We start from the raw sequence: 15347 nt of genomic DNA on the forward strand, positions 1-15347 counted from the left end.
ATTTTTAAAGCACAGAAAAAAATTGTTGACAAAAAAAAAATCCTCATGGGGACAAGACTTCAAAAGTGTTTTGGGGATTGGAAATTTGTGCTTTAGAAATGATCTGGAGACTTCTAGGAGAAGACATGCAACGTAGTCTATTATTTTATACAAGGTAAAAATATTATCAATATCCCAAGTCCAGATAGAGTGGTAGTATAGTATATGTGAATGGGGAGCCAGCCAGAGTCAGGAAGATCTGGATTCAAGTCCATCTCTGCCATACATTGAGTGTCAGAAGATGGACAAGTCTCAACATCCCAGGCTTGCTTTCTTAAGACTTCAAATTATAGAGCAATTACCTATTACTGATAGTTCTAGACACTGCATGATTAGGCCAGAGAGACAGACAGAGACAGGGAGAAATAGATAGGGAGGAGGGAAGGAGGAACAAAGTGACAGACAGACACAGAGATAGAGGAAAAAAGACAGATGGAAATGGAGGAGGGAGACTGAAGGACAGCCAGAAACAGAGACACACACATACACAAACAGCAAGGAGATAGATAGATAGATAGATAGAGAGAGAGAGAGAGAGAGAGAGAGAGAGAGAGAGAGAGAGAGAGAGAGAGAGAGACAGACAGAGACAGAGACACAGAAACAGAGACACAGAAACAGAGACAGAGAAAAAGAGACAGAGACAGAGACAGCCAGTCAGAGAGAAAGTGAAAACTTATTTTGTTCCTTCACAATCTCTATCCTTTTTGCATCAGTATCCTCATCTATAAAATGATCTGGAAATGTTTTTGAGATTTTCCTTTAAGAATTGCTGTACCCCGAATGAAGTAAAGAAACTTAAAAGTTTCAGTCAAATACTTGTAAACTTATCAGATTCCTTTTATTTACTTTCCAAAACAACCTTGGAAAATGCATCAATTGACTTAATAATGATAATTGAGTTACTTTACCCTTCCCTTCTGCAAACAAGTGTCTGAAGGCTCATAGCTCTAGCCTTTTTTTCCGTACCTTTGATAGATTTTTCCAAACACATTAAATATACATATTACTAGCTGTGCTCCTTTATAGACTTCTCAATCTTTGTAAGTTGTAAGTTTTAAGGAACTCTTCTTAAACATTGAGCAGCAACCTTCACTGACTAAAAATATAGTAATTTGAATTACTCAATTTAATTTTTTAAATAATTTGGGTATTATCTGTCAATTCTGTGTGCAAATATAGTCCATTTCTCAATATTTACTTCTCTTTTACTAACCTATTTGCAAATCTCAATGGCTATCTAAAAGTTCTATTTGAAATAAACAAAAAATCATAGTTTGAAGTTTCACCTTTAAAACTAAAATGGATTTCAATGATAATTTTTTAAAAAATGACAGTATATATCAGTAAGGTTAGCATTTCTATTATTGTTGCAAAGACCATTTCAGTTGATTTTTTGGATCTGTTTGGGGGATTGCAGTTTAGGAACTAAACTTTATACAACTGGAGATATCAAATGGTAATCTGGTAGAAATCTTTGTATTTAACTTCTGGAGTTTACAAAACAAATTAAATCTGAAAAATATATAATTTTGTTATTGCTATAAAAATGGTCAAATGGAACTGATAGCATACAAGTAAAGTTTAAGAAAAAATTAGTTCAAAGAGTAACTAAAGGATATAGTTGGATCTTTAGTGACAAGTCTTATTTTTAAAATGGATTTTGAACTGACTGAATTTTTTTAAAGCCTCTTTTCAAGAAACTCCATTCTCATTCACCTTTTTTCTGTTTTTTTTTTATTCCTGAAGATGATATGCCTTTTGCCAAAGATAATACTAATTTGAGGAAAGCCATGTCTCTCAATCTACAAATTTTCATTATTTACTTTGAAAACATTTGCTTAAATTATTCTGGTGTTATGTTATTTCAGTGGGTTGGAATTGCCAATCTCTATGATTTGATTAAGTTTCCTTCTCTCAGATTCCTTGTCTCTGGGGTCTGTCCTACAGGCTCAGAGAGCCAGTCTTTCAGCATTAAGATGACAGGACCTGGGACACCTTAAGCCTCTCCAAAGCACACACTATGTACTTAGAAATCTATGTCAGTGGTCAATGTTCAGGTTTCCTTTCTTTCTTTGAGGATATCAATAGGAGTTCAAACCAAGTAAAGGTAGCTTGAGAGGAGCCCACCTTCCCCACTTCAGGCTGTGCCCTCACAGCTGCACCTGTAAGCCATTACCTGTTTGCAAGGAGATAGGTTTCTCATCTCCATCCTCAGACACAATCCTGAAGTGATAGACTGTCCCAGCTTGCAAGTCCTCAGGGTTACATTCATAGGTGTGATTGGCAACTCGCACAGGGTAGCACAGGGCACTCCCAGAGGTGTCCGAATTGTAGATGAGGCTAAAGTTACAAGGCGACCCTTCCGTGCTCCATCTGAGCCTGGCAGACTGGCTGGAGACCTTGGCTTGTGTCTGGTTGATGTTGCACCTCGGCGGTTCCCCTAGGCCACTCTGCAAAAGGGATCAAAGACAATGCTGAAGCCTCCTGACTGCTCCTTCCTTCCCTAGGGACGCTCTGGGTCCCTTCCCTTCCTCTCCAAACCAAGCTCCCCAAACCAATGTCCTCAGTCACAAGACAAAGCGAGAACCCATGCAGGTGTCTATGACTCCCTTCAGTCTGCCTTCCTGAGGTGAGCTTGGGGGCTTGCGGTAGTGGGAGAGACAGCCGGAGCCAGGAGGGACTCCGCCACTGAACGCAGCCAGCGCCAGAGTGAGCTCACAGGAGGCTGAGTGGACTGGCAGAGAGCATCTGCGCTCCACTTCCCTACACCTTTCTCAGGTCCCTGGCGGGCCCCCCAGGGGGAGTGTGGCCAGCTGTCTAGGGGCCCAGAAGGACCAGACGCGAGTTCATTTGCTGAGAGACGAAAGGAATGGAGACAGCTTTTTCCAGACCCAGGATCCCTTTCCTGCTGCCACTCACCTGCATCAGGTTCAGTGCCATCCATAAGGCCAACCTGGCTCCATAGCTCCTCATTGCCATCAGTGTTTAAGAACCAGATATCCTAGTTGGGGTGGGGGGTGGGAGTAAGAAGAAGGGAGACGGCCACTGAGTCCCAGCCAGGGAGGGAGGGACGGAGGGACAGCAAAGAGAGCGTGGACCGATGCCCCCAGGACAGCGCGGGACACTTGTTGCCTGAACTTCAAGGCTCCCTGTCGGCTCCTTGAGGTTTCCTCCCGACTGTGCCAGGACAGGGGCTGCCGCTACTGGTGTTACTATTGCTGCTGCTGCTGCTGCTGCTATTGCCGCCCGCTTCGGGCTGCGGACTCGGGAGGCGGTGGAGGCAGGCGGCTCGCAGCCCTTCCCACGCTGCCATACTGACCCGCGCTGCCGCTAGCCTGAGCCCTTTCCACCGACTTCCGCAATCAAAAGGCAATTTCCTCGTCTCCCGGCAAAGGAACAATGCGCCGGAGAGGGAGGGCGCCTCAAGGAGCCAACGCCTGAGGCTGCCAAGGGAGTCTGGAGCGAGCCCAGCTGCCCCTCTGATGCCCTGCTCTGCTTGCCGCTGGGGTCCCGGCCCCGCTGCACTTGGCCTCCACGACTTTCACTTTTCCACACTCTTTCCTCCCCACTCCAGTCCTCTGGGCAACAAGCGTTACTTGCTTCACTCCCTCCCTCCCTCCTTCCCTCTCACTTTCCAGCCCCCCTTCCTCTTTCCACACCCTTCACCCCCTCCCACCCATCTTCCTTCCTATGGTTCTCCCTCATCTGCTTTCTCCAGGGGCTCTTTTCCCAAGATCAGGCTTGACCAATCATGTACCAGAGCAGATTTCCCTAGTCTCAAAACCTCATTCCGGGAACTTTATTAAAATGTTCTTATCCCACACTTTCTCGTTCTCACCTCAAAGAATTTGTTCAGTTTCTCCCCAACAGAAAAGCCTTTGCCCTTTTCTAATCAGGATGCAATCTTCTCTCTACTTGCCATTTCCTTTCTATTTTCTCCTAAAGATTTTACTTTGTTTATGCAGGCTGAAAACCACTTCAAAATGCCATTATGAGGACATGTGACTCAGGAATGCAAGAGCTTGAATTCATCCGCCAAATTTGTACCCATCGCTTTCAAGAGTGACCTCGATACTGATGCTCAACAAGGGAGTATAAGGTCCATTTCATCATTAATTAAAAATAAAAAATTAAATTGAATTTTATTTCATCATTAATTCTAAATTAAATATCTATTGAAAAACCAACAAACTTTTAACTACTTTTGTAGCACATCTCTGAATAAAACTCTTAAGACAATCTAAACTCTAAGAGCCTAAGAAATTGTTTCCATGTTACATTATTACACACAAAATATTACATGCAATTATATTATTACATACAAAATAATGTATGCGAGCCCTCCATAATTCGAGGGAGACTTTAGGAGCAGAATATCATAAGTACATTTCTCTCAGTTTTCTGTACCTATTTGTGCCCTTGACACAACGTACCTCCGGATCCTTGAATGACTCTGAGACTAACAATATGCAGAAGTTTCCTGATTCTCAAGGAACAAAGAAAATGAACTCTATGCAGATAACAGCCAAAGTATGACCCACACCTTTAATAATTTATTATCACTTCCTTTAGATATCACTGTAGCAACTATAGCACGTTTCTCATTGTCATTTCCAAGAGTTAAAAAGACCTGTTGATGTTGCTAAATGGAGAGAAGAGGAAGCATTTTGTCTTAATTTAAAAAAAAAATTAAATACGTCACTGGATTCTGTATTGTGTAGTATACCAGGCTTTCTCATTTGAATGAGAGTAAAAAATAAATAAATGAAATAGATTTAATTCAATTAGGGAAAATGTTTTATCCCCCCTTCCCATGTCCTTAATAAAGCAATATACACACATACCTATCTCACACAAACTCTGCTCTTTTCTTTTTTTAAAATCTGAAGCCAGATCTGAGATCACACACACATCTTTCTAGCAGTTAGAGACCTCAAGTTCCAAAGAATTTGATTTTGAGTTTCCATAAATTTCCAGGAAACTCGTTTATTGCTTGCCTTCCTCTCCAATTAGTTCTTTTACATTTGCTAAATAATACTTGCCATTCCTCCACTGGACAGGAGAATTCAGTTCCAAGTCTATGATGCTTTTCTCTACAATATCATCTCTTTCCTTTGTGATTATATGGTGCAAATTATCTTATAATGGTTTTTATTTTCTAATATTATTTCCTTTACATGGTTTCTCTGTACTATCACCAAAGTTATGTTTTCATGTCTTCTACACTCAGTAAGTGTAAAATGCATTAATAAGCAATTAATAAATATTTGTTGAGTTGAATTATTGACTTATATTTATTGTTCATCTTTTTTACTTAAAATAGCAGCATTGACTAAATCAGAATTAAGTTTTTCTACTCTTTTCATCTAAGCTACTATGTCTAAGGCACTTTTACTCATTCCTCTTTGTTCATTCAGATTTGGTACCTTTAAGGTGTTGCCAACCCAACTTTGAAATCTTTCTCCAAATTCTGCCAATGACCCTTTTTTTCTTTCTTTAAAAAATATAATGGAGAGTTTCTAATTTTCAATAAGTCTTTCATGATCCATCTCTTCTACAATACTCCAATAGATCTGGAAGAATTTCTAGAAAGTTTATAAACTAGGATTTCAACAAAGTATTTTTTTGGGAAAAGATCTCTCTGTGCTTGAAATCTCATATGATAAAGATAAAAAAGAAGTTAGGAGGAGAAATAACTGAATAAGCAGATCAAAAGAATAATAATTAATATAATCCATAAGACATTTTAGTAGAGTGCCCAAAGACTCTTTTTTTGGCCTTGTGCTACTCAATATTTTAATCTATTACTTTTATGAAGACATAGATAGAATATTAATATTTCTGAGTAATATAAAGCTTGTAGGGAGAACTAACATGTAGGCCAGCTGAGTTAAGGTTCAAAGGGAGAAAATTATGGGGCAATTCTAACAAAATTAAATATAATAAAGATGAATGTAAAATTCTATATCTGGATTCAGTATGTCAATAGTATAATATGGATTTCTAGTTCAGTGTAAGTCAATGGTGAAACATGGTAGTCAAAAAAAAAGCAATGAAGTCTTAAACTATATACATTATATATAAATATATTTTAAAGCTTACCTTCCATCTTGGAATAGATACTAAGCATTGTTTCTAAGGCAGAAGAGTGGTAAGGGCCAGGCAATTCGACTTGCCCAGGATCACGAAGCTAGGAAATAGCTGAGACCAGGTTTGAACCCAAGTCTTCCTGACTCCAGGACTGGTGACTACTTAGCTACTTTTAAATCTAAGACTATATTAATAATGACATGTTGTCCAGAAATAGAGAGGTGATAAGAATTTCACCCTACTTTATCTTGGTCAGAACATATCAGAAATATTGATTTCCATTCTGGGTGTCACAATTTGGAAAGGATATTGACAAAGTAGATGACCAGAAGAGGGTGAGTAGAACTGGAGATTGTTATGTGAGTAAAAGGGCCTTTATTAAGCAATTATGGGTATCCCTTCCACACTGCAACTTTCCTCATCATTGTTTTGATATATCACAAGTTGGCATTAGGACATTATGCTAGGCTTTGGGGAGACAAGTACAAAGGATGAAAGTTCTTCCTCAAAAAGAACTCACTAATAGAGGTGATAAGTACATTTAAAAATATATAGCATAAATATTTTTGTATCATATATGTATACCATTTGCAGAGAGATGGTTTTATTTCCTCATTGACTATTCTACTTCATTCCATTTCTTTTCCTGCTCTTACTACTAATGCTAGTTTTTTAATATAATATTAAATAAAAGTGGTGATAATGAGCATCCTTGCTTCATCCCTGATCTTATTGGGAAGGCTTCTAGTTTGCGCTCATTACAGATAATGTTTGTTGATAATTTTAGATAAATGCTCTTCATCACTTTAAGAAAAGCTCCTTTTATTCCAGGGTTTTCTAATTTTTTTTTAAATAAGGAATGGGGTGTTACATTTCATAAAAGGCTTTTTCTGCATCAGTTGAGATAATAATAATGTTTCTCTTGGTTTTGTTATTGATAGGGTCAATTATGCTGATAATTTTCCCAAAATTGAACTAAGCCTGCTTTCCTGGCATAAAACCCATAAAACCTGGTCCTAGTGACATATTGCTCATACAGCATAAATATAAAGAGAATAAATACACCTCACTGCTCATACAGTAGAACTTTAACATCTTACTTATAGTTAAAACTTTTCATTAGTGTGGTTTCCCCCATTAGAATGTGAGCTCTTTGAAGGTTGGGACTGTCTTACTCCTGTGTCCCCTGAGCATTATTTAATCTAGGACTTTGCATGGAGTGATCCTTTAATTACCATTTCATCCATTTTCCATCTTGCTCTAGGATGTTCAGAAACCTCTTCACTCTGGAAGCACACCATCTCTGGACTTATTGCATTGGAAATACCCTTTACTCGGTAGTCTTGAATTGGCTGTTTCCTCCCAGAATTTCCATTTAAAGGACAGGTCTTAGGCTAGGCATATCTTCAGACCTTTGCAGGCTACCCTTCTGCTTCTCTCAGACTTTATCTCCCTTGTTCCAGCTCCACGTAACTTCATCTTAAATGGCCCACCCCATTCAGCTTCCTAGGTTGCCTTTCTTCCTTTGTTAGAATAGGACAGGGATGTCTTTCTTTCTGCATATATTTGTATTTCCAGTACTGATGGTGCTTCATACATAGCAACTGCTTAATAAATGTGTGTTAACTTTTATGATTATTCAGAAATCAAATGTCTTATAACAGGACACTCATGATAACATGCTAAAGAAAAGAGAATTGATTTCTGGGAATATGAAATTATATGACTTTCAGCCTATAAGGGTTTATACTTATTATCCAATCTCCATGGCTTATTACTTTTATGTCCTTTATCTCAACTCTTCATGTTTCCCCAGAGTTCAGGTCCTGTAATTTTAAATTCTGGAGGTCTTTTTGTCCAGAATATGGCCAGAATTAAACTCATCTTTCCCCTTAAGCCCAGGACCTTCCTTCTAACTCCTTTATTTATGTTACTAACACCACCAAATTCCCAGACACCCAATCTCGAAATTCTGGACACTTCTGACTCCTTTCCCCTCACAAGAATCCAAGCATCTGTTGCCTATTATTTGCCAAGCAAACAGCTAGGTGGTGCAGTAGTTAGGGTGCATAGGGAGCCTGGATGATGAAGTCTTTCTGAGTTCAAATATGGGCTCAAACACTTCTTGGCTAGCTGTCTGACCCTAAGCAAGTACTTTAACCCTGTTTGCCTCAGTTTCCTCATCTATAAATGGTCTGGAGAAGGAAATGGCAAACCACCCCAATATCTCTGCCAAGAAAACCCTAGTGGGGTCCCAAAGAGGTGACACAGCTGAAATGACTGAACAACAGGAAAATGTGCCAGGCACCGTGCTAAGTAAGCACTGGGGACACATTAAAAAAGTTCAACACTAGTCCTGCTCTGCAGAAGCACACATTCCAACTCCTCTCATCATATTCAATCAGTTAATAGTTCCTTTATTTTTTAGTTTCTATAACATCTCTCACATTAATTCCTCTGTCTTTATTTCTTACTTGAACTACCCTAATATCTCTAATCTATTTTTCACAGACACATGTCTTTAGCAGAGCTCAGTTCACATCACTTCTTTGGCTAAAAGTCTTTAGTATTTCTCCAATGAATACCAAATGAGATACAGATTCTTTAGCTTGATATTTAGTGCCTCCCAAGTTCTGGCCCTGATATATCTTTTCAGACTTAGTTCACAATTTCTTTAGAAGGACTCTACACTTCAACTGAACTAGACTACAGGAAAGAGCAGGACAATATCAGGGAATAGGTCGTGCTCTTTCCTGTTTCTGTTCCATTGTACTGACCTTCCGTCATGCCTAGAATGGCCTTTATGAACATTTCTGCCTTTTAAAAACTCTTTATTTCTTCAAGGTTCCAGTCAGGCACTGCCTTTTCAATGAAACTCATTCTCCTTCCTTTCCATTCCATGTCCACCTCTCATTTCCTCTCTTCACCTAAACCGGTCCTTCTCAGATATTTCACATCATTTTTTTTTACCTCTCCTAGCCTCACCCAGTGCTGTAACTACTAATATTCTTATTGTTATTATTATTACATGTGTCTTAGGCCACCACCACCCCTCACTAGACGTGAGCTCCTTGAGGGGAGAGACTTAAATTAAGCCATGCTTCACATCTAGTATTATAGTTACCTGCATACATGTTCCTGCCAATGGACTATGAGTCCACTGGACAGTAGGACATTCTATTTCATTTTTATCTTTACGTTCTCAGAATCTAGAACAGTTCCTAGAATAACACTTAAGGTTGGTTGTCAAAATGAGATTAATTCCACAAACAAGAGGCTTAAAGACGAAAAATGACAGCACAAGCTTTAAGGCAACATCTAGATAATATGGAAAATATCATCTCAATACTTAAAGGAAAGCAAACACCCATTTGTGTATGTAGTTATTCATTCAACAAGGATTTATTTAGTAAGCATTGTGGAGGCAGTGGAGAAAAGAAAAGAAAAAAACTGACTCTGCCCTCAAGGAAATAATATTTTACGACCCATTTTACTGGTCTGTGTCCATAGTCATTTCTTTCTGTTGCCAGCCATTTCCCTTCATCTCCCCTCTCCATTTTTCCTAAAACCCAAGTATAACATAAGAACAAATGGCTTCCTTTTGCTTCTAAAATCAAATAAAATCTATATTGGTCTTTTTATAGCCCTTCTCCACTTGGCTGCAACCTACCTTTTCAGAATTTGAACAAAACTCTCCCAGCCATACACTCTATGGTCCATTTATACTCTCCTACTTGTTATTCCTCCCTCAGATTATTCCATCTCCAGTCTCTTGTTCTTTGTGTAGACTGCCTCATTCCTTCAATACCTGTAATGCATTCCCTCCTTACTCTCTCTTCTTAGAAGCCCTAGCTTCTCTGTAAGTTCAGCTCAAGAGCTATGTCCTACAGGAAGTCCTTTCTTAGCCCCTCCATTCTCAATCCCTACCCAAACTCAGAGAAATTTTCTTATAGTTATTATGTGTGTATGTATGTATGTGTATGTGTTTCTACTTTATATCCTTGCTGTTTCTCCCAATAGAATATTAGATCTTTGCAAACAAGGAGGATTTATTTTGGTCTTTGCATCCCTAGCACTTTATACAGTGCTTAGTACAGAACAGGTGCTTAATATATGGTTGCTTACTGATCTGTTGCTCCGTTTCATTTTAAGAAATGCTTATTCACATGAAATAACAGATTGTCCCCCTTGCCCCCAGGAAGACTTCTAGAGAATTGCATGCTTAGTCTAAAGAAGGGCAAAATTCAAAGTAAACTTAATTTTTTCATTATTTTTTAGCCAGAGCAATGATTTCATCAATATAATGTTTCAGTGTAGAAATTTCCTTCCTGGACATAAGTACACAATTCATTCTTCACTTATAGTTGCCTGGGGAAACTTCTAGCAACAAAGCCAAGATGGTGGAGTAGAAAAAGCAATTGAACTCTTACAACATTCCCTTCCAAACTACTTTAAAATAATACCTCATCCTGAATTCTCCAGTGGCACACCCAAAAAAAAGTTCAAAGAGAGTTTTTTTTCCCCAATCAAAGACAACTTAGGAAGTCAGAAGGAAAGGTTTGTGACACTGAGATGGCAGCTGATCCAGAACCTAAGTGGTGGAAACACTAATGGTGGACCCTGGAGGCAGCAAATGTAGCTATAGAAGCTTTAGAAGTTCTTAAACCAGAGGCAATAAGGAGATTGGGCAACTGGTCAAAAAGAGGCTACAGGAGACCACTGTGCTGGTATTGGATGCAGGACAGGGCACTGTTTGTCAATTCCATTTCCCCAAACCATTTCTGGGTCATGGTTGCAAGGTGGAGAGAACTTCTTGCTGTCCCAAGGGAGCAGGAGCCCTGAGTAGCAATTTCACTTGGAGTTGAAATGGAGCAGTGACAATGCATCTCTCCAGATCATACCTTGGAAGCACTGAAAACTTCCAAACCCTCAAAACTAGATCTGAAAATGGTAGTGTGAAAAAGTTTGAAGCTTGAACAGTGATTCATCCCCCTGGGAACACAGACCAACTTTATGTTAGTTCAAAGTAAAAGATATGGAGTAGAAAAAAGAGCAAACAAGAAAACAATCCAACCACAAAAAAGCAGCTATAGACGCATGGAAGACCAAAGCACAAATTCAGAAGAAGACAATGATGTTAAAACACCTGCAGGCAAAGTATTGAAGGGAAAAATGTCAATTTGACCCAAATCAAACAAAAATGTTTGGAAGAGTTAAAATGATTTTAAAAAGCAAATGAAGGCAGAGGAAAAATTGAGAAAAATGGCAGCAGAATAAGAAAAATCATTAACAGCTAAATAAAAGAACAAAAAAAACACTACTAAAGAAAATAACATCTTAAAAATAGAATTGGTCTAATGACAAAAAAGGCAAAAAATTAATTGAAGACAATATCTTCTGTAAAGGCAGGATAAACTAAATAGAAAAAGATTCAAACTTCACTAAAGAGAACAATTCCTCAAAAAACATATTGGGCAAGTAGAAGCTAATGTTTCTATGGGACTAGACGAAACAATAATACAAAGTCCAAAGAATGAAAATATATAAGAAAAGCTAAAATATTTTATTGGAAAATCAACTGGTCTGGAAAATAGCTTAAAGAGAGCTAATTTAAGATTAGTAGGTTGGAAGGGGCAGCTGGGTAGCTCAGTGGATTGAGAGCCAAGCCTAGAGATGGGAGGTCCTAGGTTCAAATCTGGCCTCAGACACTTCCTAGCGTGTGACCCTGGGCAAGTCACTTAACCCTCATTGCCTAGCCCTTACCACTCTTCTGCCTTTGAACCAATAAACAGTATTGATTCCAAGACAGAAGGTAAGGGTTTTAATAATAAAAAAAATATATTAGTAGATTGGAGAGAGCAGAACCATGATGGAAGAGAAGGTACACAGTCCATCTGATTTCTACCAAATTACCCTCCAAACAACTGTGATATATGCTTCAAAACAAATTCTGAAGTGGCATAACTCACAAAAAGGAGTGAAATAAATTCGAGTCCAAAACAACTCAGAAAGACAGCATGAAAGAACTATTGTACCAGGGTGGAAGTGGAGCCCAGAGAAGCATGCCAGGGTAGGTCCCGCCATTGCAACAGACCTTGGGGGCAGCTGAATTAGCAGCAAAGACTTCCTGAGTTCTCAGCCAGAGATGGTAATGGGGTTGAACAAATGCTCAAAAGGGGATTATAGGAGTCTCTTTGCTGGCTCTGGGTGCAAGTCTTTTGTTGTATTGGCCACATACAGAACTAAGTTGTAGTCCTGTAGTCTTAAAGTTAGGAGCAGTAGCATACACCAATTCTTTTATAATGATGATAAAATGTGAAATATGTAGCTATTATGCTCAAAATAATGATCCAAGACAATTTCAAAGGATCTAGGTTAGAGCGAGGGACCCTGGTAACAGTTCCAAAGTGGATAAAGTTGCTCACAGACCAAAGCATAAACCAGGAGAATATTCAACACAATTCTCCTTAGATTATATCCCCTTGGAAGAACTGAAAATTTATAGATGCCCAGAGCTATAGAAGGCAGCTGCACAAAAATCCTGAAGCTTGTAACAGTGTACCCTTCATTGTAGGAAAGGGGTCCAACTTTAATAGTTTTTAAATTTAAAAGAAAAGAAAAAGGCTGGAAAAATGAGCAAACAACAAAACATAGAAAATCATTCTGGTTACAGGGAAGACTAAAAAACAAAATCAGAAATCTGATACAACAATGTTAGTATTTCTACCTCCAAGAAAAATATGAATTATTCCAAAAACCAAAAAAAGAATTAGAAGAATAGCTCAAAAAGGATTTTAAAAATCAAATAAGAGAGGTAGAAGAAAAATTGGGAAAAGAAATGAGAGTGATATAGGGGAAACTATGAAAAGTATCAATAGTTTGGTAAAGGAGGCACAAAAAATTGAATATCCTTAAAAAACAGAATAAGTCAATTGGTAAAAGAGGCACACAAAATCACTGAAAAGAGCTCCTGAAAAGGCAGAATTAGCAATATAGAGAAAAGATGTACAAAAATTAATTGAGGAAAAAGAACTCTTTACAATGTAGAATTAGCTAACTGGAACAGAAGGTACAAAAGTTCACCAAAGAAAATCATATATGAAAATTAAAATTGAGTAAGTGGAGGCTAATGATTTTATGAAAAATTAAGAAACAATCAACCAAAATCAAAAGAATGAAAAAATAGGAGAAAATGTGAAATATCTTATGGGAAAAACAACTGACCCAGAAGTAAATCCAGGAGAGATAATCTAAGAATTATTAGACTACCTGAAAGCCAATCAGAAAAAGAGCTTTCATATAATTTAAAAAAAATTATCAAAGAAACCCTCCCTGATATTCTAGAATCAGAGGGTAAAATAAAAATGGAAAGAAGTCACTGATCACCTCCTGAAAAAGTTTCCAAAAGGAAAACAACCAGGAATATTATAACCAAATTCAAGAACTCCCAGGTTAAGGAGAAAATATTGCAAGCAGACAAAAAGAAACATTTATTTAAATATCATGGAACCATAGTCAGGAAAACATAAGATATATAGTAGCTTTCTACTTTAAAGGATTGGAGGGCCTGGAAAGGATATTCCATAAGGTAAAGAAGCTAGGACTTCAACCAAGAATCACCTACCCAGTAAAACTGAGTCTAATACTTCAGGGGAAAAAATGGGTATTCAATGAAATAGAGGACTTTCAAACATTCCTGATGAAAAGACCGACTGCTGAATGGAAAATCTGACTCTGGAATACATGACTCAAGAGAAGCATAAAAAGGTAATTAGGAAAGAGAAATCAAAACATCTTCATTAAGGTTCAATTGTTCACATGCTTACATGGGAAGATGCTTCTTGTAACTCCTAAGAAGTTTATCATTATTAGGACAGTTAGAAGAAGTGTGCATAGATAGAGGGCAAGGATGTGATTTGAATATGATCGAATGATAGCTAAAAATAAAATTAAGGCATGAGAAAAGAATGCATTGGGAGATGGGGGAAGGAAGAAATAGAAGTCTATAAAGAACACAGCTATAAAGGAATATGTAAAAATTTGATAAGTTTTTGGAAAATGTTTGTATCCAAGGTACAGAAAAAATGTCTAGAGCTATGAGTCTATTTCCTCCAAAAGGAAAAGAATATTCTAGCCAAATCCCACTACTTCCAGGTCAAGGAGAATATCTTGCAATCAGTAATAAGGAAACAATTCAAATATTGTGCAGTCACAGACAAGAACACACAAGATTTAATGGCACCCATATATAAGGAGTACAGGGCTTGGAATATGATTTTATGGAAGGCAATAGAATTAGGATTACAACCACGAATCAAAATAATCTGGTACTGGCTAAGAAATAGAGCAGTGAACTGGTGGAATAGATTAGGTACACAATACATAATAGTCAATGATTATAGTAATACAATGTTTGATAAATTCAAAAATCTAAACTTTTGGGACAAGAATTCGCCATTTGAAAAAAATTCAGAAAAATTAGAGGGCACTTTACAGAAAACAAGCATAGATGAACTTTTCACACCACATAAACAAGATAAGGTAAAAATGGGTTTATGATTTCTACATAAAATGTGCTATAATAAGTAAATTATGGGAGCTTGAAAATTTTAGTGGTCAGATATACATATAAAGAGAGAGTTAACAATCAAACAAGAGCTAGAGTGGATCATGAGGAGTAAAATGAATCATTTTAATTACATGAAATTTGAAAGGTTTTTCAAAACAAAACCAAATGCAGCTGAAATTAGAAGAAAAGAAGAGATTCTTAGATAAAGACCTCATTTTTCAAATATATAAGCAATGGAATCAAATTCATAAAAATAGGAGCCATTCCTCAACTGAGAAATGGTGAAAGAATATGAGTAGTATAAATGAAGAAAGAAATGAAGTGGTTTGCAAACAGACAGCAGAGAAGAAAGTTTGCAAAGAGAGACCTTACTGTATGCCGTGGAACAATATAGGTTCAATTCTGGCATTCGGGGATTTTATAAAAAGTGGACACAGAGAGAACTCTGGGCTTTTGGTTTCTTGTCTCTGGGGGAGCTTGAAGCTACAGCTTCCTGCTGCTTGCATCTGGGTGAGCCTTAGTGGGGTTTTGGTTTTCTTATCACTGTGGAACCAAAGCTACCTATCCTGGTGACCAGTTTGAACAAGCCTGTCTACTGTTTCATCTCCTTGAGATTCCAGCATCCTGAGGGAGTGTTTCCAGCTGTTCT

The 15347-nt window shown here is 37.9% G+C and overlaps 1 protein-coding gene across 3 annotated transcripts in view; it reads right to left on the reverse strand.

The window, feature by feature from the left end:
- Positions 1-15347, reverse strand: part of PTPRB (protein tyrosine phosphatase receptor type B) — a 175794-nt gene that overhangs the window by 120936 nt on the left and 39511 nt on the right. For 2 of the 3 annotated variants that reach the window (XM_056800732.1, XM_007503048.3), the window contains exon 5: positions 2216-2489. In XM_056800732.1, coding sequence (XP_056656710.1) covers positions 2216-2489 — 274 coding nt within the window. Of the gene's footprint in view, positions 1-2215; positions 2490-2958; positions 3662-15347 lie in introns of those variants that run through there. The other variant, XM_056800733.1, reaches the window with a different exon arrangement.

This window comes from Monodelphis domestica, chromosome 5, assembly GCF_027887165.1.
Source record: "Monodelphis domestica isolate mMonDom1 chromosome 5, mMonDom1.pri, whole genome shotgun sequence".
Taxonomy (NCBI): domain Eukaryota; kingdom Metazoa; phylum Chordata; class Mammalia; order Didelphimorphia; family Didelphidae; genus Monodelphis; species Monodelphis domestica.